We start from the raw sequence: 27,502 nt of genomic DNA on the forward strand, positions 1-27,502 counted from the left end.
GCCAAGTGCAATTAAGAGCAACCCTACTTATATGTACGACTACGATAACTTTAACACAGAGGAATAAACAAGTATCAAATAAACCATTACTATAAAATATGTAAAACAAAACAAGAATAAAAAAACATATGATGGTGATGATATAAAAAGAATGTACGAGTTACGTGAGGAAGTGTTATATGAAACGAACATTTTTCACAACAGTTTACCTTGTCATACAAAACTGTCCATGTTTTTGTCTTCTTTTTTATAGATAGCCTCACCCTAATTTTGTTTTTCAGAAAATAGTGCATGATGATGATCATGTCCCACTCCCTTGAAAAGAAAATTATACCACTGTGCATGTCGTTATCCTCTGCTTCAATTCTCACCTTTCACAAATTCCAATTCCTCTGTTTTCTTAGGCAAGATCATAGCAGCAAGTGTTTTTGTTTGAACACGGGCAGTCCTAAGAAACCTACCTATAGCTATTTCATTTTGATCTTGACTGTACTTAAAAATTTGCAGGTCATACAGGTATACAACTATTATATTTAATATGAGTTTTTATTTTAAAGTTTTTTATTTCTTGTACATGTATTTTTTAAATATTTTTATTTCAAAATACAAATACTAAATATGAACACTTGCGATAAAGCATATCTTTCCAAATCTCTTTCTTGACTGCTGGAAAAGAAAGATGCGTGTGAGAAAGGATGTTGTTGCTTCCTATCTTTTCTTAAGAATGAGTTGATTAGACTATACATTTCTTATATTTTCTTATTTTTTTTCTTTAAAAAATGAATATTTTAGGATGTGCTAACAACAGCTGACAGATTTTCATACACGAAAACAAACTATTATAAACAAATGGATCATCTTCCAGAGTCCAAGAGCATCAATTCTGCAAAAGGAAGTGTTCCTGAATGTGACTGTTAAAGAAGAAGAAGGACAGAATGTTCAATAATATAATCTTGACATGACTACCAACACTGGTCGGTTTCCCATTTCCTGCCACTTCCTCCAGCCCAGGAAAATGTGTGATTTCTTCCTGCCATGGAAGCCATAGCTGATGATCTTCTGTATCTACTATCTCTGTCATATTGAGCTCTCTTTTCTGGGTCAGACAAAGTTGAGTAAGCTGATTGGATCATCATGAATTGGTGAGCTGAGCTTTCCTTCTGATTCATGGCCACAACATCAGGATGGTAAGTTCTAGCCAGCTTTCTGTAAGCAGCCTTTATTTCCACGCAGCTTGCGCCAATTGAAATTCCAAGCACATCATAGAGGGAAGCCATTTGTGCAGCACAATAGCAGGGTCCTCTGTTTTCAGTTCTTAAGTGGAAGCAATTTTCTTACAAAAATTGGAACTTTGAGTTTTGGAGGCTAAGATATCAGTGGATAAAAACCAGGATTGGATCAAGGCTTGAACAGAAAAAATGTGGAACTGTGGGGTAGGAAAAAGATTAAAGGCAGTTAAGGGTTGAGTTAAGAAGACTGATATGGTGAGTGTGTTTATATAGAACACGTGAAGAGAAGAACAGTAGTGTTGTGTATCCAAATGAAAAAGGAAAGTTTTTGTGATAACAATAGTGTACGTATACCTGTGAACGAGGTTGTAGGAGTCAATGTTGTGAAAAGTTTGTTTATACGTTGGATCCTGTTCTTTGCTGACTCATCAAACTGTTCAAAGGGATAGACTTACCATTTTGCTATGTGGTCCTAACTGATTTTACATTGTTCTTAACTTTGTGTTGAATATTTGCAGTTTCAAACTTGCCTTGATACCAAAGTGAGGGAAAAAAGGGTTAACAAATAAACTTTCTGGTGTATATTTGTTAAACATTCAGTGGAGAGTGGAGATGGTAAGTCTTCAATGTCATTCAATGCATTTTGTGGATAAACTTAAGTCTCTCAAATATATACAGATATACACATACATAACTTTCAGCTAAACTGTTCCAATTTTATTATTTAATGATTTTATTATTTAATGTAGATTGTTTCGTGTTCAAACTGAACTTGATTGATTTTTTTTTATTTTAATATACAATTTATGTTGCCTGTTTATATATTATGATGAACGCCTTACTAAATTAGTGACATCACCTTCAAATTTCAGTCCAAAATTACAGAGAATCTAAAATCTTTAGAATCACTTTTTCTACAGTAATCGTCTACGCATTTATGCTGTTCTTGAATGCTGCAATGGACCCAAATCCTAAAATCAATGTTCCCAACCGCAATTTCTTTATTCTGCCTAATTTCATCTATACTTTTAATTTATTCCATATACAAAATTCATAAGCCACGTCATAAATTAAGATGACACGTGTCCATCGAATAAAAAACTCTTAAAAGTTATATGTTTTAATTTGTGATATAAACATAATATTCTTGTATATAGAGTGAAAGTTTTTATAAGAATTATGTAATTTATATTTACATATGGTGAAATTGACGCATCATTCATTTTCCTTCCCGAGAACAGTCAGATGACACTTATGCTACATTGCTACATTTAAAAGGGTCACAGTAACAGACAAACAGAGATAATGATTTAACAGAAAATTAAAAGATTCCTACACCACAAAAACCATCACCAACAATTATTTTTCTAAAATCTCACTATTATTATTATTATCAGAAAATAATATATATGTGTCATACTTATACTTACATGTTTATATTAATATACAACTCAATTTTCATATTTATACTCATGTTCTTCAAAAGTTTAGATATGTTTATTAGCCTTTATGAAACATAATAACAAATGTATCAAATAAATATAAACATGTCTCACATTATTATTACTTATTATTAAATTGTTTTTCTTGTAACTCGAATATGAAAATATAATTCGCTATGATATTAATAGATAATATTTTTTTTAGTTAAATATAAAACTTCGATTAACTTTAAAGTATTGAATTGATTAGATTTTACCTAATCACAATAAAATAACTATAATTAAGTCTATATATCATGTTGGAAGCATTAAGGTGTCTCATGTTACAGGAAGAAGATAATATAACTTGTGGGATAACTCGTCGTTTAATTCATTGTTTGTAACATAATATTTTTTTGATACAAATAACAAATATATTTATATATATATATATATATATATATATATATATATATATTTAAATTGATTAATATGTTAACTTATTGCTTATGTCATCAACTGATCACAATAATTATAACTTCACCTATGAGGAAGTGAATCTTCAAACACATTCCTGGACGCATCCATTAGGTTTAATTTCAAGTTTTTCTTTTTAATTGAACGAGTCAGCAAATCAACGTTTATCCTTATCCCTTTGGCTTGCTAATCTTCGTATTTTCTTTATTAATTACTGTCTCTTTTTAAACTCTCGAAAGATTTAAAATTTAAAGATAATGTTAATTGTTTTATTATTGTTATATAAATTTTAATTAATTTACATATACAAACTTATTCAAATAATAAAATATAGAATCTTATAAATATTTTATTATTATCTTTTTGTATTTCTTAGTTTCTTAAAAAAGGTAACACGACACTTCAAAAATCTATTGAACTAAATCAATCTTAAAGTTTTAGCGGCATAAATTCTCGCAGCCCTGTTAAGTATGTTTTTTTTAAATAAAGGTTACACTACAATAATATATATATATATATATATATATATATATATATATATATATATATATATATATATATATATATAATATTTAAAACTAGTTATTATTAAAATAATTACTTATCAAACAACTATTTATATTAGCCCATTACCAGGGCAGCCCAACACTTGCTTTTGTTGGGTTTTTCTGTAATCCATCGTCACAGCAAATATTCATTTTATCATTCGTTTTATTAATTATTCGATATTCATTTAAAATATATTATTAGAATATTTTTTTTATATATTTTTTTCTTCTCGCTCAATAAATAAATCATTAGAGATTTAATACCGTCGAATTATTTCACTCATAATTCTGTGGTATCGTTCCAATATGTGATATTTTTATTTCATAAGTTGTGTTGTTATTTATATTATTGGCAGACTTTTTAATCAGTCGTCAAGGAAACACATTATTATTGAACATCTAATCACTTTGTTTTTAGAGTAATGATACATTAACATCTATTTATTTTTTTTAAAAAACATCATTTTCTTTATTTTTTATATGACATCATAATATGTATAAAATTTATATTTTTCTCTGTCATTTAGCGTCATTTAATATTTTAGGTCTCTATGCATCAGTTTTCTTAATTCTAACAATGTTGTTGTGAGTAATTCAGCATTGATAATTAAAGAAAAAACATGTACTTCACGGAGAAAAAATAGAACGGACTTTAGTAATTAATAAAATTATTTAACTTATATATATATATATATATATATTTTTTTTTTCTGTATTGAACACACTAAACATATGAACTCCTTTTGGGGTTGTGCAGTTTGTCTTTTGTGCTAATTTTAGTCTATTACATGATGAAAATGAAGACAAATCTCATATATGAGATATCGAAGAGGAAAATGTGTATAACATTTTTTACTTCCAATTTCCTTACATACATCATTACTATTGAGAGAGAAAACGAAACGTAAACTCATTTCTTCTAATAAACATCTCAAATTTATACTTTATTTTTTAATATTAAATATACTTTATATCTCAAATTTTGATTTGTTTTGATATTTAATTTTTAAAAATTAATAAATATACTTCTTTAATCTAATTGTGTTAAATTTGATTGACAATTATTTACATGAGACTAACACGAAACAATATATAACAAACCTACATCCAAAGTGTTAGATTAAAAACATTCATGTTTGAAATTTAGAAACCAAAATAAATATAAATTTAAAATCTAATCTAATTTTAATTTCACATCGAAATATTAAAACAAAGTTATATTTAACAGTGTCTTTTATTAGTTCTACCTTCTTTGTTTCGAATAGAAAACCTCGAAAAAAAAAATGGAAAAGAAGACTTAGTTTTGTTCTGTTCTGTTTTAAAAAACAGAGGAAAATAAGTGTTTTTAATCACTAGAAAATGTTTATACCTCTTCCTAGATCAGAATGAAATACCAGCTAGGGAAACAATGCCTTTCTTTTTCTTTCATCTTTTTTGTATAGTTTCAAATTTATAGTATAAATACTTAAACCTTCACAAAAGCTACATTATTATTTTTTAATTGTTATAAAAATATATCTTTATTTCTTTCACTTTTGTTATTTGGCTCATTAAAAAGCTAAAACTAAAAAATGAATAATTGTTCTTATTTATATCAATTTAATCAACATATATTATTTTTTATTTTTCTAAATTTTCATCATTTCTAATTTTGTCCTACGGCCCGCAAGATGTAAGGTAAGATTTGTACCCCATTATATACTTTAGATTGATATTTTAGATGTGAGACTTCCAACTTATGGAAACAACACATAAAAGTGAATAAGAAACAATTCAAATAATTTCACTTGAAAAAAAATTATTGATAATGATTCCTAAATTTGATCGAAGAACCGTTTTAAGCTGTAAATTTGATTTGTCGCAGCTTATTTTGTTGAATTCGTGGACCAAAACGAACCAAACAAGACACGGAGGTCGCAAGCATTTGAGTGCACGTCTAGAATTTTTTCAATGACAAAATCCAATAGAACAAACTTTTCATCTTGTAATTTCCATTCTCTGTCTTCTAATTTCATCGTAATTGGTAGAACCACAAAAAATGAGGTACAGATTCAATGACAGCACAGCCCAAGCCAATGCTTCTTTCCATACCAGAAATTTCCATCAAACACCCACTTCAAGAAAAGCAAAAATATTCTAACTTTACGTGATCCAGCTAAAAACCATGAACAAGAAAAGGAAACAACAAACCGAGTTATCAAGACGAGGTGGATGATTTCATCTTTTCATGCTTGACCCTCTACCCTCGCACGTGTGAGTCCAACGCATGCATCAACGAAATCGTGGTCGATGAAATCCGTGGAAAATACCTGCAATCTATCTGCATACCCTTTGGAAAAGCACTGACTGATGAAGAGTCTTGCAAAGCCATGAATGCGTTCCGTGACAGGCTTCACACACACAACGGGGTTATCCGCCACAGGAGTGACGGTGTTCTCCACTCTGTAGAAGTATTTTCTGGACGTGACAGATTGCTGTTCGCTGAGATGCTTCATGTTGCTATCAAACTTGGTTGACGGCATGTCAGTGTTGATCCAGTTATCCCTCAGATACCCTGCACTCCACAGAGGACTTCCTGCTGGAGGCTGTGGCGATTTGCTTGGCTTCCAAACGCAAATAACTCTCTTTGGTAACACCTCAGCTATGGTCTTTTCAAAAACATTATCATCCTGGAGAACTAGGTAATCCCCCAGTTGTTCCTCAAGGTACTTGTCGAATTCGGGAGGATCCTCGTGCCCAAACTCGGTTCTAATCTGTGCAAAGATAAGACATGCATGTCAGATACAAATACAATCATATAACGTTGACGATGTATCTGATACAGGTTAAACGATGATTCCAAAAATGCGTATAATATGATGTGTGATTTTGTCTAAGGTTATACTTCTCATATACAATAATATCAATGTTGGATATGCATGATGCAGATCAACGATAGTTCTAACCTCAAGGATGATGATTTCCGATTGGGTCTCTGATAAGAACTTCTTGACATCTTTGATGACAACGTCGATGCTGTATGTAACGAGGATTCCGTGGCATACTCTGCGATCCTCTTGCACCCGAATGTCAACGACCCTTGTCCCCATCAAAAGCTGATGGTAGATGGACAAGGATTGGCATTGAGCAAAAGGGCGAGTGATGCATGGGATGCCAATCTTGTTGGTTGCAGAATCATGGGTTCCAGGCCAAACAATTTGTTTTATGACAAGTTTCTCTGGGTTGAGTTCGGACATCCAATTTTTTCTGTCAGATGGATGGTAAGTTGAGCCAGGGTAGTCTTCTCCAGAGTTTTTGAGATCAGAGAGAGTTTTTCCCTCTCTTTCGATTGCTTTTCTTTTCTCAACCTGTTTGGAGACCTCGGAACCCATCAAAGATTAGGAGAGGGACAACAACAGCAAAAGGAAGACGAATTCCTAGCTATTCTTCCTCTTTCTTTCGCTGTTGCTGGAGTCAGCTCTTGCTGTTGCAGGTTATGACTTTGTTGGTGGTAGTGGAATTTAATATAAGGCATGGTGGCGTAAGAATGGATTGCTTTTTTAATGAATGAGAGTTAAGTTGCTGAATTGGACAAAGGTTGAGAAATATGAAATGATTCTTGTGCTTTCTTCACTCAATTGTTTTTGGTTGTCTCGAAGAAATTTGGCTTTGGATTAGGAAGGACTCCTCTATTAGTATTAGCCTATTGTTGTCTTAACGTGGTGGGAACCTTCGCTCTAATTATTGGTAAGGAGTTATGATCGAGATATATTCTGGTCCACTTGGGTGGCTCATGAAGCTTCTCTCACTAAGTATTTGCTTTTTTATTCGCTTAGTATGACCAATTCTAAACGATCACGAGTAAAAAAAAATGACCAATTTTATTGCTTGATCAGCCATTCATAAACAAATCATTCACACCTTTTTTTTATAAACAAACTATCATGTAAAATATATATTGAGTGTAAGTCTATGTCACAAATTAAATAGAAATGAGAAAATAAAACTCAATGAAAATTCATTAATTTAAAATTTTAAGTTAAAAATAATGTCAATTCTTCATGTTTTTAAAGTTTTAGATTAAAAGTGGAGTAATTTTGCTTTCTTTTTTTATTCAGGGGAAAATACAAATGAAACAATGGGCCAAAAAAAATCTTTCATAAAAAATTCTTACCAGTGTTCTCATACCTCCTCGGTATTTATGGAGGCAACATCTAATAAGTATAACACCGTGGAAGTTCAACTGGGCAAAATCTGGTGTCAGCAAAAAAGAAAGTGAAAATGAAAAAGAATAGTGACTTAGTCAATGGAATATATATTCCTGCTCTCTACAAAAATTGATCCACTGGCAAAAATCCCTAACTTTCACATTCTCAAGTTAGGCACTGGTACATGGTCTTCCAATGTTTTTACCTAATTAAGTGCGACAAAGGTGAGCACATTGATTTGTTCAGAGGGTGTGACACATCCAATACAGTGAAGTGTGAGCCTTATTATCAATGTCAATTCAACTAATGGCCTGCTCTTTTCTCCCCTGTCTCTCACGACAAATGTGTCTTATTTTCTCAACCAAATCCCATTTCCCAAGTGCAGCATAAATACTTGAAAGTAATTTGTAGGTTTCAAAGGATTGTGGCTGCAATTTGATAAGGAGTACAGCGACTTCTCTCCCATGATCTATATTCCCACGCAATCGACATACAACATGCTCATCTGGCTTAGAATCCATCATCTGCAGATCCTTCACTGATTCATTAAAACACCCAGCTTCATAAAAAAGATTAGTTAAGCCTGCGTAGTGCTGTTGGTCAGGGACGACACCATGCTCACTAGGCATGGACTTGAAGAACTGAAACCCTTCCTGTACAAGACCTGAATGACTAGAAGCATTCAAAATGACGGCAAAAGTGGTCCTATTTGGCATCACTCCTGATCTTAGCATATTATAAAGCATCATAATTGCTTCTGTGACATAGCCATAGTGAGCCAGTGTTGATAAAATCGTGTTCCACAACTCTACATCCTGCTTATTTCCAGTGGAATTAAAGACTCGCCTGGCAGTTTCCAACCTTCCACACTTCAAATACATGCCAACAATAGCACTAATTACAACAGTATTAGGTTTGATGCTATTTCGCACCAAAAACGCATGAATTTGTTTACCATGCTTCAGTGAAGCAATAGTAGCACAAGCTAATACGCAAGTACTGAACGTAAATTGATCAGGTTTAACTTGGTGTTTGATCATCTCTCTAAACACACCAAGTGCTTCATGACCCATACCATTTCTAGAGTAAGCTCTAATCAAAGATGTCCACGAACAGGGGTTGCTTTTAGGCATCTGACTAAACAACTCGGCGCTTGATTCGATGTCACCCCATGCTGCATAAGCCGAAACTAGTGTTGTCCACGCACGAACATCCCTCGCAGGCATGTCATGAAATAATCTTCTTGCATCTTCCATCTTTCCACATTTTGCATAAGCATCAATAATTAAGCTGGATATAACCACATTGGACAAAAACCCAACTACTAAAACCTGCCCATGGATCTGCCTACAAAGTTCAAATTCCTTCAACTTTACAGAAACAATCAAGACACTGGCAAAACTAAACTCGTTATACCCCACATCCAATCTTCTAAACCGTCGATAAAATCTCAAAGCCTCGTCAAATCTGTCACGATGCGCATACCCAGACACCATTGAATTCCAAGACACATAATCCTTGTGAGGCATTCTATAGAAGATGCTCCTAGCCTGCTTCATCATACCCAATTTAGCATACCCAGAAAGCATGTTGTTCCAAGTAAACAAATTTCTATCGTCCATTTTGTCGAACACCTGGCGTGCTTGAACGAAATCGCCGCAGCTGAAGTACATAGCGATCAAGTGGTTGGCTAGAAGCGTAGGGGGGCGTTTGAAACCGGTGAGCTTCAAGTGCAGGTGAATCAACTTGCCCTCTCGAAAAGACCTAGTTTTGGAGCAGTGGCGCAAGAGGGTGGCGAGAATGTGAGAGGGTAAGCGAATGCCCTTGAGGCGCAATAGGTCGAGAGAAGAAACGGCGTCGGATAGAGAAGTGTTGGAGAAAAGGGGTTTGACGATGCAGATGTTAGGGGGGGATTTCGGGGTTGGGAACAAGGGAGATGGCATTGGCATTGTAGAGAAAGACCTCGTGAATTTGAAGGGTGAAAGTTAGACTTGAACAACTTCATCATCTATGCCAACGACGATGAATGGGAATATGAGAAGAAATTGGAGGAAGACTTCGACGGTGGATTCGTTGAACCAGCTCCGGCCACCATGGACGGCAGATTTTGTCCAAACCAATATGGTTCAGCAGCACATTGGCCCGAACCTTGCTTTGACAAAACCAAATTAACACTCTTTTACTTTGATTTTTCTTTTCTTCTTTCTTAATCACACGGTTATTTTCAAATTAAAAATTAAAATAAATAAATGAATAACAATAATTCAAATTAATTTTCAATAATGTCAAATTTTCAGGTGTGAATAAGTTGCTTAATTAAAAATTAAAATTTAGAGAAGTGATTTTTTAATTATATATACCATTGATTCAAGAAATTTAATTAGTGATTGCAGAATATAAATATTTTAAAATTTCCATTTGTCAGTTTAATATTGTTCCTGTAATATATAATAACTTATCAATGAACATTTTAACGTTTATTTAGCAAACAGTCCAAAATATGTTTAAAATATATATTGTTGTGATTGATAATTCAAAAACTTAACTACAAATAAAATATAAAAAGCTAAAATATAAATTAAACTTAAAGAACAAAAAATTATAAATACTTGAAATAAAAAAAATTAATATTTATTTACCCATTTTAGAATTCTTTGTTTCTTTAAATATGTTCAAAAATATTTAACAAATAATCACAAATAACTTTTATAAATATATTCGTATGATTAAGAATTCCAAAACTTAATTTATGTGTAAAATTTTAAAGAAACTAAAACTATTATTTATATTTGACAAAATGTATGTGTATATAAACAAAAATAATATATATATATATAAAAGAAAACATTAAAAATATGATATATACGAAAATATTACATGTAAAAAAAATAAAACTTTTTTTCATTCTTAAGGTATTATAAAAAATTGTTTATATATTAAATATATACATATTTTATGTATATAAAACATTCTCCTAACATTATTGTAGTGTGTTGTATAATTTTATTTCTTACATAAAAAACATTTCGTATTAAAGGTGAAACGCATACTTTTAAAATAGTTTGAGAGCAAAGAAATATATTAACTCATAAAAAAAAAGATAGATATTTAAAAAATAATATTTATATTAGTAAAAAAAAATATTATTTATTTTCTGGTTCTAGTTTAATGTTCTCATTTATTGTTTAAGTAAATATAAATGTACATTCGATAAAAATTAATAAGTAATGATTAAAAATGTTTTCAACTTTTAAGGATTTATTGTTACTTTCAATTTATCGACATTATATTTTAGTTTATTTATACGGCTTATTAATAATTTGAATTTTCATTAATTATAAATTAATAGGTAGATTAATGTTTCAATTTAGTAATTAATATATGTGTAATAGTTATACCTTTTTTAATATAAAGTGAGCAACAATCAAAAAAATATTTTGCCAACCAATTTTTCATACATAACTTCGTTTATATAATTAATATATTCAATTAAATTATAGTCATTCAAGTATTATACTATGATTCAGTGGTGGCAGAAGACGATGAAAGATATAAAAATGTATTAACTTGAGCCTCCTTATATTAATTAAGATTTTAAATTTAAATCTTATAGATGAAAAAACATGGTTAAAAAACAATCAATAAAGATTTTAGTCGAGATCTTCAATGAAATTAATCATTGACATAGCTGTAGAATGCTTGTTACCACCAATAGTGTTATATAAATAATAATAATAATAATAATAATTCCACGAAAGTACCTAAATTAACTCAAAGTATTCATAAATTTTTCTACTAAACCTAAATATTTCACGTATATTTTAAATAAATTCAAATTTCAATTTTACAATAAAATTAAAAAACTAAAATCATATTTAACTGTTACAACTTTAAACTACGTTTTATCTCTGTCTATCGTACTATAAATACAAACACACAAATCCAAACATGCAAACAAACAAAGAAAAAAAAACTTATTTTAAACATTTCAACCAAAGTTTTTATTCTCTGCTTTATTAACTCCGCCAAAACTAATTTAAACATTAAAAAATAAAAGTAATTAACTCGCATTTAAAGAGGAAACAAAAGAGATAATAATTTTTATGAAATAAAGTTTAAATAATTCACTTTTCTGTTTATAATTTTTAATTTAAATAATCAAATATTCATTCTTCATCTCATTTAACAATTAATATCTTTTAACAATTAAATCAGTTATAATAACGATAAAAAATTAAAAAATAACAAACATATTTATAAATAACAGATAAAAATATAAACAACAAAATAATATAATATCCTTTTTTCTTATTTTATCTCCCTTCATCCAACTAATACATGTGTTTCAGTCCTTTTCTTTCTCCATTTGGTATCCTCTCACTTTCTTTTATACCTTCCAAACAATGCATTAAAAAAAACTCACGCATCGAAAAAATCACACACACATATATATATATATATATATATATATATATATATATATATATATATATATATATATATTTTACATATCAGCATACAATATAATCCAAATAGAAGTTTCCAAACGTATATACATGTAAAATCAGCTCAATAAAATATTTCTTAAAAATGATTTATTCTATTACTCATTATAATTCAACAATTTTTAAAATCATTAAAAAAAATTCGCGTACCTTATTGACCCACACTAGTTTACTTTAACTCCATATAAATGTCAATCATACCATTTACTTTTTTTATACAACTTAAAATAATTTAATCACCCTTATTTATAGAATGATTGTGTAATTACCTTATTTATTCCAAATCATCATAGTATATCTATATATATACTGTGATTTTCACCAGTAAAATAAAAATATTTCAGTGACATTCAATGACCACATTTAACGAAAATTTATAGTACATGATAATTGCAAATAATGCCTACTTTAATTACATTAGTGAGAAAAAGCACACTAATAGTAATTAAAAATAAGAGATTAATCGAAATAATTAAATAATAATAATAATAATAATAGTGCCTTGGGATGTTTATTGCCGAAAATCAAAGTTGCGAGTGTCGACATCGAGGGACGGTAAAGGTCCGCGGTCACCCACGTGAAACGCAAGCCACATGATCAAATCAAATCTATAACAGGAAACCCCTATTCCACTTTTCATCCACGTCACCGTGATTTTCGTATTTGACGACGATCCCTATGCGTCCTTCTCCACCCTCCGATCCATATCCCTCACTCTAATCTCTCACCGTTCATCTATCCTTATCTCTACATTTCACTCCACCTCTTTACTACTACTCTGTTGCAATTGCAATTGCAATTGCTACATCGCTAACCCAAAACTAAACAACAACACAACACTCTCATCTCATTTTATGAAACACGCAACACTTTCTTCTCTCCGTTTCGTTTCACCCCAACTCATCACAAACTCACTCACTCTCTTCCTCTTTCACTCGCCCTCTCTCTAATCCAACCCTCACGCGCAGGTTAGCGTTTCTCCTTTTCTATTTGCTCTTTCCTCTCTTTGCTTTGTTATTTTAATGTTAAACCCTAATCCAATGCTTCTCATTACTTCATTCGATCCCTTATCTTATCACTCTCCATTCTCCACATTCTTCTTTTTTTATTCTAAAGGTTTTACTTTTAATTCCTTTTTATTGTTGTTGAAACCTGTAAATTCTAACACGAATTACAAATGTTAACGATTCGGTGCGTGCGTTCGTCTGTGTCTGCTTGCTTGGTTCCCCGCCGCCTGTATATTTTCGTACCGGTTATGTCGGTTATGTGGCTTTCTGATTCCCCGTTTTTTGATGAATCTAGGGTTTTCGAGTGACGTTGAGAATTTGTAATGGATTATGAGGCTGATGGTTTTGGTGCCAATGGCGAGGGAGAGAGCAAGAGAGTGGGTGAAGGCGTTTCTGAGGAGATTGTGGTGGGGTCTGACAGTTTGAAGAGTTTAGATGTAGAGGAGGATTTTCAGGAGGCAATGGAGCCACGGGAGCAGGTTCGTGATCAAGGATCGGAACTCCGTCCGGAGGAGGCCGTAGTTGATAAACTGGATGATACCAACGCTGGTAGTTCATTGACTTCAGCTTTGGTGGATGAACAAAGTTCAGATGTCGTTCAGGAGCCTGATTCCTCTAAGGAGGCCATTGGGGCTGATTCTGAGTATGGGAAGCTGGGTGAAACTGATTTAATTGCTAATCAGGATTCGAAATGGGATGGGCCGGGAAATGATACTGTTCATCTGGATGGTGTTGATTCTGGAGTGTCTGGAGATGATGATTTTCTTTATGGTTTTAATGGTGTGGAGGAGGATAATTTGGAGCATAATGATGAGATAGGTGGAAAGGAAGAGTCTGGGTTAAATTCTGACGTAGAGGTGTCAGATAAGGAAAATGGTTTTGTGGTGGATGAAAACTCTGGTTTGACGAGTGATAAGGCTGAATTTGATGATACTGAATTCAAAACTCCTAGAGAAAATGGTGGTACAACGTTGGATGATGTAAACACAGACAAGGAGGACGGTTTGGACACTGAAGTTATTATCGAATCTGAATCCGGTGTGGTGATTCCAGCTGAAGGTACTGACGATGGGGATTTGAAGGAGTGTGACGCAGATCCTAAAATTGGAGATGGCAATACAGAGGTGAAGTTAAATGATTCAGCTGATTCTTCGGGTGATATTCACGATGATACATATGAAGAAGTACATGCCACTTCAGCTGACACGACTATAGAACAACAGGATGAAGTTACTAGGGATGTGAAGGATGCTACTCTGGGCACTGATATAAGCCATGAGGATAAAAATGAAGAAGAAACGAGTGCCCCTAGCATTCAGAATGCTGAATTAACTGGTTATGGAAATGGTGATGCCGAAGATGAAATCTCATCCTCTTTGGAAATTCCCTCAACTAAGGAGACATTGCCTATTCAGGAGGGTAGTGCGGCTGATCCAAACGACGGAAGTAATAAGGATGATCAAGCTCAGATTTCAGATGAAAATCATAGAGATGATGAGAACTCTTGTGTGGTTGAAGAGCCTGAAAGGATACATGAGAAGATTATTAAAGAGATAGGAACCACACAAGAGACTGGAGAGCAACCTGTTCAACCTTCCACAGTTGTTTCTTCGACCGAAAGGTCTGCTGATGCTGGGCCTCTTCCTGTTCATCCTTCATCTGAAAATTCTGTGGGTGCTGGACCCACTCCTGTTCGTCCCGCCGGCCTTGGTCGTGCAGCTCCATTGCTGGAACCTGCATCTCGGGTGGTGCAGCAGCCTCGTGCTAATGGTACTGTGTCTAACGCTCAAGCCCAGCAAATGGAGGACTCCTCGAGTGGGGAGGCTGAGGAGTACGACGAGACACGGGAGAAACTTCAGATGATCAGGGTGAAGTTTTTACGGTTGGCTCATAGGCTTGGGCAAACTCCCCATAATGTTGTTGTAGCTCAAGTTTTATATAGATTAGGACTAGCTGAGCAACTAAGAGGAAGGAATGGGGGCCGTGTTGGTGCTTTTAGCTTTGACCGTGCAAGTGCAATGGCGGAGCAGCTTGAAGCTGCAGGTCAGGAGCCACTTGATTTCTCTTGTACAATAATGGTCCTTGGAAAGACTGGAGTTGGTAAAAGTGCTACCATCAATTCTATTTTTGACGAGGTTAAGTTTAATACCAGTGCTTTTAGTATGGGAACCAAGAAGGTTCAGGATGTCGTGGGAACAGTCCAGGGTATTAAGGTACGGGTCATTGATACACCAGGACTTCTACCTTCCTGGTCAGACCAGCGAAGCAACGAGAAGATCCTCCTCTCTGTTAAGAACTTCATAAAGAAAACTCCTCCTGATATTGTGTTGTATCTTGATAGGTTAGATATGCAAAGCAGGGATTTTAGTGACATGCCACTCTTACGCACAATTACGGAAATTTTTGGGCCATCCATTTGGTTCAATGCCATTGTGGTTCTGACTCATGCAGCATCTGCCCCTCCTGAAGGTCCCAATGGCACTGCTTCCAGTTACGACATGTTTGTTACTCAGCGTTCTCATGTAGTGCAGCAAGCCATTCGCCAAGCAGCTGGTGACATGCGTCTCATGAATCCTGTATCCTTGGTAGAGAACCACTCTGCTTGCCGAACAAACAGGGCTGGCCAGAGAGTATTGCCAAATGGCCAGGTTTGGAAGCCTCATTTGTTACTTCTATCTTTTGCCTCTAAAATTCTGGCCGAAGCAAATGCTCTTCTTAAGTTACAAGATAGTCCACCTGGGAAGCCTTATATAGCTCGAGCACGAGCGCCTCCATTACCTTTTCTTTTGTCAACCCTTCTCCAATCACGACCACAGTTAAAGTTGCCGGAGGAGCAGTTTGGTGACGAGGACGGTCTTGATGATGACCTTGATGAGGCATCAGAGTCTGATGATGAGAATGAACATGATGACCTGCCGCCATTTAAACCTTTAACAAAGGCTCAGGTGGAAAAGCTGTCTAAAGCTCATAAAAAAGCATATTTTGATGAGTTAGAGTATAGGGAAAAGCTTTTGATGAAGAAACAATTGAAGGAAGAAAGAAAGCGACGGAAATTGATGAAGAAAATGGCAGAAGCAGCAAAAGATCTACCTAGTGATTACAGTGAAAATGCGGAAGAAGAAGGTGGTGGTGCAGCTTCTGTTCCTGTTCCGATGCCAGATTTGGCCCTTCCTGCATCTTTTGATTCTGATAACCCCACTCACCGGTATCGTTATCTTGATTCATCAAACCAGTGGCTTGTTAGACCTGTTCTAGAAACTCAAGGATGGGATCATGATGTGGGTTATGAAGGCCTGAATGTAGAAAGATTGTTCGTTGTCAAGGACAGGATACCTTTGTCTTTCACGGGTCAGGTTACTAAAGATAAAAAGGATGCTAATGTTCAGATGGAAATAGCCGGCTCAGTTAAGCACGGGGAAGGGAAAGCAACTTCATTAGGATTTGATATGCAGACTGTGGGCAAGGACTTGGCTTATACATTACGCAGTGAGACAAGATTTACTAATTTTAGAAGAAATAAGGCAACCGCTGGTCTTTCATTTACTTTGCTTGGTGATGCCTTATCAGGTGGAGTTAAGATTGAAGACAAATTGGTTGCCAGTAAGCGGTTCAGGGTGGTTATCAGTGGTGGTGCAATGGCAGGGCGCAACGACATTGCATATGGTGGCAGCTTGGAGGCCCAGTTGAGAGATAAAGATTATCCTTTGGGTCGTTTCTTATCTACTCTCGGGCTCTCTGTTATGGATTGGCATGGGGATCTTGCTGTTGGGTGCAATGTGCAATCTCAAATCCCAGTTGGACGACATACGAACCTGGTTGCCCGGGCGAATTTGAACAATCGAGGGGCAGGACAAATAAGTATTCGATTAAACAGTTCGGAACAGCTTCAAATTGCTTTGGTTGCTCTCATTCCTCTCGTAAAGAAGCTAGTTGGTTATCCTCAACAATTGCAGTATGGGCAATATTAACGATGATAGTGTTAGTTTACTTCAGCTGCAACACCTGCATGGTAATAGGGAATGACTTCAAGTTGGCATCTTTATGAATTGAGGTGATACTGAAATTCGCTGTTTTTTCATACTCAAGTTTGTCTTATTTGATCATATAGTACTTTTCTTCGTTAGCTATTCTCTTTCGGTGTTTTTGTTAAATTATGCTGCTGAACTCCAAGAATTACATCATTTTTATTCTTGTCTTCTGCGGATATACTTGATGCCTTGTAAATTCTTTTCTTATTTATTTCTTAGAATGTTAGTCATTTGTACTTTTTCGGTTCCTCCATACTCTAATAGCAGATAGCAGTTTGTGCTCTCGGTGCTATTCCTTTAAAATTTTCTTGTTGGTCTTTGCCCCATTGCAGTACCTTTTTAAGTATGTGTCTATCATCCATCTAAATCAACATAACTGCTATTTAAATTATTAGAAAGTGTCATTGGGACTCTGCCAACGAAGTTTCAATTGGGGTCATACCTTTTTGCCCCTTCCATGATATAATGCTTTAGTTATTTTTTATTTAATTTTCATGAATTATTGATTGTGTTGGGCCATTTTTTTCCTCGGCCTTTTGTGGCGGTTCTTGCTGCAAAATAGTTGAAAACTTTGAAAACTGTGATACAAGAACTACATGACAAGTTGGATAGCAAAAAGCCCTAGACGACAATGGCAATTCCATTGATTTTAAACCATCGCTGGTGCTTGTATTTTTTATATTTCATTTGACCAGGGGCAGCGGCTAAAAAATAATTTTATTATTTTTTAAAATATTCATGCAGCATGCAAATCTCCATGAATAAAGCACATGTACCGATATAACTTTGGGGAAAAGAAAAGTTGTACCCTTTTAATTTTACTTATCAACTACGCATATGCCATGGGATTTGTGAAACATGTCGATGTGAAATTTCAATCCTCTAAAATGACTTATCATCGCCCCTGCCATACTTTATCAAAAACACCTTTCCTACTCCATTGTTATATAGCCTTGTATTTTTCAGGTCAAACGACAGAAAGTATACAGACATTTATACACTCTGTTGAAAAAAAAAGAGGCCACGGGATATCAATAATCGGTACTTCAAAACTTTTGTGATAATTGCTCCACCGATCCTCTTCGAAGTCTCTGTAATTCAATTTACTCAATTTTAAATTAAATATCAATCGAATTAAAATTTAAAAGTAATGTGCCTAAATTCATTTTAAGAATTGTGCTTGTTTTTCGTACACTGATAAATTGCTTTGATTTTTTTGACATTTGATACGATGAGTATGTCTAGAATCTAATTTATGTAGAAGTCATACTTGAGGACGAAATTGCATAAATAGAAAATTATTAAAAGTAAACTAATAAGGAATGCAAAAAATAAATTGGAGTATAGTGCAAATTTCAACTAAGAAACGTGTTTGACCCAAAAACAGAGTACATTGAAATAAAAAATAAACACAGGTTATGCAATTCATTACTTGTCTCTTTTTAATGAATAAATTTCTGTTGTATAATTGGCCTACGAAGACGATGAAGTGGACGTAAGGTTCGTACTAATATTAATCTGAAAGGGACACTCTATACATACTAATACTAAACGAGGGTGATTAAGATCAGTCTCAAAGATGGAAAGCTACATTGTATAACAATTTAAAGGTACTTTCTTCCTGCACCTATCAAATTTTGGATTTCATTTTCCGAACCGACTTAATTAATTTTGGAAAATTTATCCCGAATAAGAGTAGTGAGTGTATTTTGAAAGTTATTTCTCTAATTAATTTAGTGTGTTCTGAAAAATAAAATTCGGAATGAAGGAGTGTAGAAAGAAATGTGGTAGGGTGTAGAAAGAAAATGTCCAATTTAAAAATGGATTCCCTGGCAATACCTAACTTCTTTCCCCAAGCCCATCTGTTTGAAGCCCACTACTAAGTATGTCATTTGGGTCGAACCCAACTACCACATTAACTGCATCTGAAACCATCCTGAATATTGGCCTGTGCAAAAATACTATACATATTAATATACATATTTCACATTAACACTACTACAAATTAGCAGCATGCTTAAATACTGTTTTGCTGTGAGAAAAGAATGTCAAAGATGTCACATTGACTGATATATATATACAATCTCATATCAACGTGGGAATAGTTTCTGAAATATCTCACATCCTCCAATAATATAATTAAAATAATATATTACGGAATTTGACTTAGAAAATACTTTAGGAATACAAATATTTTTTAAAAGATAACCTTAACTATTTTATTCTTTAAAATATTATACTGTAAATAAAATTTATATTTATAGAGTTTATTTTTATAGAAAATCATCATTTTTTTATAACTTTTTTCTAAAAAAATTCTTTCCTTTTTTTCTAATTTTTTTATTTCATAATTCTTAATTTGAAATAGTAGAGACTGCAAAAAGTTATCAATGACGGGAAATTTCACACATTTATCCGACTAAAAATTAAAGATAAAATAAGTTCACTTTTTATTTTTTTATTATTAAGTTACATGTAATCATAGTTTAACACATAAGATTAAAATAGCTTAAAGGTCATAAAAATGTGTTTAGATTTCTAACTCAGATTTTTTTAATATAATTGAACCTTCTTATAAATAATATAACTTAGAGTTAAAAGTAATCTATATAATGTGTAATATCCCAAAAATACAGTATAAAAACTATATAAAAAAATAATCACATATAAATAATATTCCAGATCAGTCTTACAAAAGATGAGACGTACGCTTATGGTCGATTAATAATATTCCAGATCAGTCTTACAAAAGATGAGACGTACGCTTATGGTCGAACGGCCTTACAAGATAACGGGGAAATTAAAACTGTACAAATATGCAATCTAGACCGAACGGTTTACAGAAGACATACCGAACGATCATACAAAAGAAGAAAACAACAGATGACCGAACGATTATCACACAAAGAAACTAACTACTAACCGAACGACTCTACTGTTCGGTTTTAAATTCTACCTCGACTAAACTTTCTTCTTCCAGCGCTTCTTCAAGCAAAGCTTCTCCTTCTGCTCACATCCATACGGATGATCATTGCAACAGAAGAACAACCACCAAACGTACAAAACGGACAAGACAGGAAATAGGGTAAGCTTATATAATTTAATTCAATTATCAACATATATCTCACTCAATCAATTTAAACAAGATAACTCATTAACTCTTTCATGCAAAGCCTAATACTAGACTCTGACTGTCCGAACTGTATGAATTATGTGTAGCTACGACGTTCGTGCTTCCGGGTGATGTAGTAACCGGGATACCCTCAACAGTTGTCACCCGAGGTTAGCCTATTCCGTCCAAATTAACCATAAGGACGAGGACCTCCTGCCATTCCCACATATGACTTACCCTTCTCTACGTGAGAAACGAGTAATCACGAAATATCAAGATGAACCGTGAGCTTAGCGTGCCCACATTCATACTTTACCATTCCAATATCAAATCATAAGATATTCCTCCCCAGAACACTCTTCCATAACCAAAGTCATTTCATCCATATCGTATTTTATCATCTTTCATTATTAAAACCTCAACTGAACCAATTTGAATAATGATCCCTTAGGATACCAAATACCACATGTTAGTTTTTAATCCAGAACAAGACCGAACACTTGGAGTGAGATCGAGATGTCTCCAACTCAAACATAATCAAATTGCGAGAGTTACTCACTAGTTGTGAAAAGGACCGAATATAATAATACTTCTCAAAGACTAATATAATCGAATGTTGTTTACCAAGTGAGCCAATTTAATGAACTAACTCTTGAGAGTTCAAACCGAAAACCGTAAAGCCTAGGCGTACTAGGACTCTAGGCCGAAACCAATTGAGACAGGTATTGTAGGACACCAAATAATAGTACTTGATGGAATCATATGAAGAAATCGATCGCCAATAAATACTTAGCTTCTTAATGAGCTTAACCTTAAGGAAACTGAATGTCAGTTGAAGACTGAGCACTGTAGAAAGCGAACTCCATGGAGTTTGGACGAACGCTCTTATTATAAAGATAGATTACAGAAACGAGAAAGAGCGCCTGGTGTAAGACCGAGCACTTACTTAGTACGAGCGCTTGGTGTAAGACCGATCAATACTTAGTACGAGCGCTTGGTGTAAGACCGAGTACTACTAAACTTATAGAAGAAAGACTTGATAAATATAATAAGATACATTTAAATAGTGTTCACGAACGAACGAAATATACAAATACATATAGATATACTTAAGTTTACCATCAAACACCAAGGAACGAATATCCTTGGTTGAACGCTTATATACAGATATTACAGAACGAAGACACTCGGTCCTCAACTGGAATTCTTTCCCAATAAAAGAATCCAGTTCCATCCGAGTCCACAAGAAAACCCAACGGTCAAAGATCTTCAGTGACGAACTTAAATTTTCACATAAAACTCTAGACTTAGAACTCATAATCTTATCAATACATTTCTCAACATCTATCTTCATACATTCATACATCCATATCATAGTAAATATTCACACTTCATATAGTCAAAACATATCAACAATCATACTTCATATTCATTCAGAAATCAACGAACGTACATCCATTCAAAACAATAATCTTAATCAAATTATATAAGCTTCCCTTACCTTTAAGCGTGATCGAACGTTCACAGTTCAGAATATAGGTTCACCTTTACAAGAGACCTTAGCGTTCTACAGTCACACTTTAAGAAACTAAACCAAACAAAAATCCATAAACTCTCAGAACAAGATGATTGACTCATGCAACCCTTAAACTAGGTTTGCATGTACCAAGAAACCAACTGGCTGAATGAAGAGTGAACTTACCAACTTAGAACCCGGAACTGATCGGTTCAAACGAACGTCCTCGACGCTGGAAATGCTCAGGTGTGGTTTGTTTGATGATCGGAAGAAGAAAATAGTGAGATTTTGTAGAGAGAAGTAAGAGCTTTTTAGAGAGAAGGAGGAGAAAAATGGAGTTTCAGAAAATTGAAGAAGATGGTTGCATAGAGTGGCGTAAATTTTGAAAAACTAAGTTTTACTTCTACCCTCCAAAACCGAACGGCCACTCGACTGCTCACACCTGTCTTCTGCTTTCTGATTTCCAGGTTCCTTTGCTCGATATTTATCTTCCACTCAAATGAAGTTTTTAGTGTGTTTTTAATGGTTCTCACGTCATGCATGTCAGGAAAGCTAATAATACTTTTACATTTGATTAAACTTTTAATCTGTGTGTGCTTTTATATTTGATGAAATGATTTGATTGTTTGATTTTAAATTGCTTGACTTAATTCAAAAATACGCTGAACGTTGTTTAGTAAAATTGATTGTGAAGTGTTGAAAAATATAAGGGATGAGTTGAATTATATCTGATTTGAGAAATATTGGGAGTGGGTATATGATTTTGTATATACAGTTTGAATAGGGAATGGTATTACAATTTGAATCTTATAAATTTATAGATATGGTAACGCAATTTTATTTTTTTATTGTTGTTGTCTGGTTTATTTCTACTATGATTACGCATGAGCAAGTGATAGATAGTTGAAATGACTTATAGAAGATGTAGTACCTTTTAGTAATTTTATATGTATATAAATGTTTTGTGCAGTATAAGTTCTCTTTGATATAGTTTTATCTTTATTTTAAATAACCTTTATATTCAATATGACTGTATATATATGTGTATAACTTCACATTATATTCTTTAAATTGGGATGTTAAGTTTTATTTAAAGCATGAGAAAATCTAAGTTTTTGAACTTAAATTTCACAGAAAATTTTAAATCTAAAGCATGGTTTCTGTATTGGATTGACTTAATCACCAGTATTTGACCAATGATTTTCCAGCTACATTTGAAAAGTTTTATCCTAAACAAATGAACTTGTTGAAATTGGATCAGCGCTCATGATTAGGGTTATAATTTATTAATAAGGATGCACTTTGGTAAACTTGCTGAAACGTTTAAAACACAGAATAATGAAACTTGTTGAAATGTTAAGTTTAAAACACTTTTTCTATACCCTGCTGCTAATGAAATAACCGAATAAAACGTTAGAACTTATTGGAATAGGACAGATTTTAAGCATAAGTTGTGTTGAATAAAAATCTAGGTAACGTGCAGGCAGAGAACGGTGCCATCTGTAACAATTAACATTACGACTCTCTAATATCCAAATGGCATACGTGTGTGTGTGTCTATATATATATATATATATATATATATATATATATATATATATATATATATATATATATATATATATATATATATATATATATATATATATATATATATATATATATATATATTGAGTTGAACAAAAACATCATTTGATAAAACGTTTTAAAGCAATGCAAAATCCCAAATTCACCACCAAGCTTATATAGATTACGGCAACATTTTCTGACAAACATTTCATAAAAACGACTGCCTAAGCTACCAACACTTCTATCAAAAATGTCACTTGACTGTTCCAGTATTAATTTCACAATAAAACATAAAATGATAGGAGGACGGACAAAACTTCAATGGGAAACAAAAAAATAAGTTTTTTGATATCCAACTCTCGTCGATCAATCTGCAGAGACCTAAAGTAATTGATAGATCTTCAATTTTCTTCTACGGCTTTATCTTCAACTTTTTCAGCACTGCGTTCAACAACAACCAGCTCAACAGCAGTAGCAGTATAATAGAACAAAATCATATACATGTAACAAACAGCCTCCACATAGGAGAAAATATAAATTTTGGCATGCTCTAAGCACTAAGCAGGATTGTGTTCAGTTCCATTCAAATCATGATATTTCAAGCTTGATTAACTACTGATGGGGTCCACCAGTTTATCATCTTTTTAATAAAAATAATGCTTAGATGATAAGTACATCAGGAAATGAGTAGATTCCAACAGAAATTAACATGGAACAATTTCTGCTTGCAGATCTTCCAACCATCAGGAATTAAGCCAGCTAAATGACTCAAAGCCTAATAGCATTCATGTAATCCAGGAGAAACAGCACTACTATATGCTTCAAAATCATATTGGCATGGAAAATACAGAAAAGTCGGCAATACAAAGTGTTACCTAATATTTACAAAAGACAGTACTAAAGATTTACAAAAGACCAGAAAAATAGTACATAGCATTAGACATGGACCGCATTAGATAGAGTACCACAATACACACAAAAATAAACTCATGAGAACAGATATGAAAGCGTAAATTAACATCCCTAAGCACATCTTAACCAGACTAATTAACAATTCTGAGCCCTTGGTTCATTTTTTTTTTCACACTTAAGCATCAGCTAAGAATACACATTGAATCAATCAGTATCTAAAGAAGCTAATTCTAGCAAGAAACATCCAATATGATAAAAGACACAGCGCAATCTCAACCATGAAAACAAGGAGCCAAGAAGAAATAGTATCAGTGACAAACCTTTTAGGACTTTCATCATCAGATATGGGCTTCCTCCAACTCCTCTCAGTGCGACTTTCAGGCAAAGCAGCTCGTCCTCCTCCATTGGAAGACCCAAAACCCCTCTTCACAAAGGCATCACCTCCACCTGTCTCCTTAATCTTCATGCTCTCAAGCTGTTCATCAATCTTTTTCCAATCTTGCCCTTTCTCCGCCAAAACCTGCTCCCTTGGCCTCGCTTCTCCGAACGGATTAACCCCTTTAGGTTTCCCCACATTCCCATCCCCCCCTTCATTGGACACCGACAGAGACCCTTTAGGTTTCCCCACATTCCCATCCCCCCCTTCATTGGACACCGACAGAGACCGAGGTTGCAGAACAAGCCTTGGTCTCCCTCCACCAGCACCAACACTCTCGCTACCAACGTTGGATTCGCCCTTCTTCTTGTTCCAGTCATTTGAATCAGCGCCCCCGCTGGAGCCAAACCCAATAACCTTCCTCTCTCTCTCAAACCCTCCACCGTTGGAGGCGAATCGCCGCTCCGACGGCACAAAGCTCTTATTCGAAACCCAGCTCTCCGATTCGTCAGCGCGCGACTGCGAATCGAAGAACCCTCCTCTATCCCTCTCCCTCCTCTCAAACCCTCCCGAAGGTTTCTTTGCCGCTGCCCAATTATCAGTCTCGTCAGCGCGAGAAGGGGGAAGCTCGCGATTGGAATCCCTAGCCCCAAAGGAACCGTTTCTCCTGGGCTCGTCAGAAACCCTAGATGAACCCCAACGGGAATTCGACGAGTCGTCCCCCGAGGAATTCCTGTTAGGGCGGTCACCGTAGGAGCGGAAGCCGCCACCTAGACGGGTGCGGTCAAGCTCCTCAGCGGTGCGCTGGCGCGGGCCGGTGGGGAGGACGACGGGATCTTGGTCGGCGAAGGCGGTGTCGGGCTTGGCAGTGAACTCGGCGAGGGAGTAGGTCTGGGCCTTCTTCTTCTTGGGCTTGGTGGCGGCGGCGACAGCGAGGGAAGGGAAGTCGGCAAGAGGTTTGACGGTGTCGCTGGTGGGGTTCTGTTGAAGGAGTTCAGCCTCGTGTTCCTCCGAATCGATGGCCCACGCGCCGGGCTTTGACCACACAGACACAGTAGCCGCCATTCTCTGATTTGCTTCACCACCGCACTTTCTTTTCTTTTTCTCTCTCTTTTCTTTGTTCTCTGTTTGAGCACCTTGCGTTTTTCTTCAGCCACCCACTGTCACACGGTGGACATTTATATAGCCACACTCCATCATTGTGATGCTCCTTACCTTATTCTTTTCATAATATCATTATTATCTTTTAATCAAAACTAACTATTTCAAATTAATTTCTAATATCCACAGACCTGATTATTTTCTTTACTACTGTCATATAATGATATTTTTTTAATAAGATTTCTACTATTATTTGTTATATCTAACAAGTGAGATTATGGCCAATAAATTAAATAAAAAATCTTATCTATTTATTTATTCATTTATTAGTAAGATTTTTTTATCATTATTTTTATCTCTAATTTTTTTATATTATAATTTGTATTATGATAGTCTAGAGTTTTCATTATTTCCGTACAAGTTATATTTTTATTTGCATATGAAATAACACTAAAATGGATAAGTCGTATTTTTAAAATAAATATGTGTGCAAATAAGAACAATTAATATTTTTAAAATAAATTAATTATTTATGATAAAAAAGGAAACGCGATTGTCTTTTGGAAGATTAAAATAATTAAAAATAAATAAATCAATGAGATTAAACATTTATTTTAAGTAAAATATAAAAATAATTTAATAATTATTTAAAAAACATAGTTAAATATTATGAGATATCATTAAATATTGTTAAATATTGTTGTATATTATATTATAATATAGATATTATATTATGAGATGTTATTAGATATTATAACATATTATTATATATTATATATTATTATATATTTTGAAGAAAAAATTATTATTTTAAAATATTTATTTAATAATATAATGGTTTATTAATTTAAAAGATTTGTTTTATTAAATAATTTTTTTCTAAGTAGTTATAAGAAATGTACAATTAAATTACGAATATAATAATATATTTTAATTGTTTTTCAATTAATATTTTTGAAAGATACTTGAAATTTTGGGTTAAGCATGAACAAGTTGGCATGGTAAGGTATTCAAATTTAAAAAAATTTAGTGATTTAGAGAGTGTAACATGAGAAGTTTTCTTAAGAAAAATAATGATATTTTTAAAGAGAAACATGTTATAAGAGATAGAGTTTAAAATGAAAGTTAAAAGTAATTTGAATGTTTAGATAAGAGAAGTTAATTAGTCTTGTTTTTCTTTTGGGTATTAATTGAGTTAGTATTACTATTATATGGGTTTTGATATGATAAAGGTTAAATTTTGCTAAAAATATACCAACCATGTTAATTGGTTATGTGTGAGAGAAACTATTTTTTTTTCTTGTATGTGTGTTAAAATGTTAGAAGTTTTTTTGTTGATTTTTGTCATATATTTGTGTAAGTTGTGAGATGTGTTGGTTTATAATTTTGATTAAATATATCCAAGTAGTTTTATGTGAGTGTTATGTGAGCTCTGTTTAAAGTGGAATTATTTGTTTGAATTAAGCTGTTTGATAATTGTTTGAGGTTTTGTTAAAAGCATACTTCTTGAATGA

At 33.7% G+C, this 27,502-nt stretch overlaps 5 protein-coding genes across 5 annotated transcripts; 1 reads left to right on the forward strand and 4 right to left on the reverse strand.

Moving 5' to 3' along the window:
- Positions 1-857: 857 nt before the first annotated feature.
- On the reverse strand, positions 858-1,810 carry LOC108338968 (chaperone protein dnaJ 11, chloroplastic). The gene has a single exon (XM_017576060.2). It carries the CDS (start codon positions 1,275-1,277, stop codon positions 963-965), a length of 315 nt encoding a protein of 104 aa, XP_017431549.1. The 5' UTR covers positions 1,278-1,810; the 3' UTR covers positions 858-962.
- Positions 1,811-5,639: 3,829 nt separating this feature from the next.
- Positions 5,640-7,242, reverse strand: LOC108338967 (uncharacterized). Its single transcript, XM_017576059.2, has 2 exons — positions 6,621-7,242; positions 5,640-6,428 (listed from the first exon to the last, which is right to left on the reverse strand). Exons 1-2 carry the CDS (start codon positions 7,044-7,046, stop codon positions 5,901-5,903), a joined length of 954 nt encoding a protein of 317 aa, XP_017431548.1. The 5' UTR covers positions 7,047-7,242; the 3' UTR covers positions 5,640-5,900.
- Positions 7,243-7,702: 460 nt separating this feature from the next.
- LOC108339475 (pentatricopeptide repeat-containing protein At2g21090) lies at positions 7,703-10,025 on the reverse strand. Its single transcript, XM_017576603.2, has one exon. The coding sequence runs from the start codon at positions 9,809-9,811 to the stop codon at positions 8,162-8,164; it is 1,650 nt and encodes a 549-aa protein (XP_017432092.2). The 5' UTR covers positions 9,812-10,025; the 3' UTR covers positions 7,703-8,161.
- A 3,119-nt stretch (positions 10,026-13,144) lies between these two features.
- LOC108340325 (translocase of chloroplast 120, chloroplastic) lies at positions 13,145-17,705 on the forward strand. Its single transcript, XM_052877370.1, has 2 exons — positions 13,145-13,335; positions 13,670-17,705. The coding sequence occupies exon 2, from the start codon at positions 13,698-13,700 to the stop codon at positions 17,340-17,342; it is 3,645 nt and encodes a 1,214-aa protein (XP_052733330.1). The 5' UTR covers positions 13,145-13,335; positions 13,670-13,697; the 3' UTR covers positions 17,343-17,705.
- Positions 17,706-23,758: 6,053 nt separating this feature from the next.
- On the reverse strand, positions 23,759-26,176 carry LOC108338830 (eukaryotic translation initiation factor 4B3). Its single transcript, XM_017575866.2, has 2 exons — positions 24,832-26,176; positions 23,759-24,040 (listed from the first exon to the last, which is right to left on the reverse strand). The coding sequence occupies exons 1-2, from the start codon at positions 25,950-25,952 to the stop codon at positions 24,001-24,003; spliced, it is 1,161 nt and encodes a 386-aa protein (XP_017431355.1). The 5' UTR covers positions 25,953-26,176; the 3' UTR covers positions 23,759-24,000.
- Positions 26,177-27,502: the final 1,326 nt, after the last annotated feature.

The sequence above is a fragment of the Vigna angularis genome, chromosome 5, assembly GCF_016808095.1.
Source record: "Vigna angularis cultivar LongXiaoDou No.4 chromosome 5, ASM1680809v1, whole genome shotgun sequence".
NCBI classification, from domain to species: Eukaryota; Viridiplantae; Streptophyta; class Magnoliopsida; order Fabales; family Fabaceae; genus Vigna; species Vigna angularis.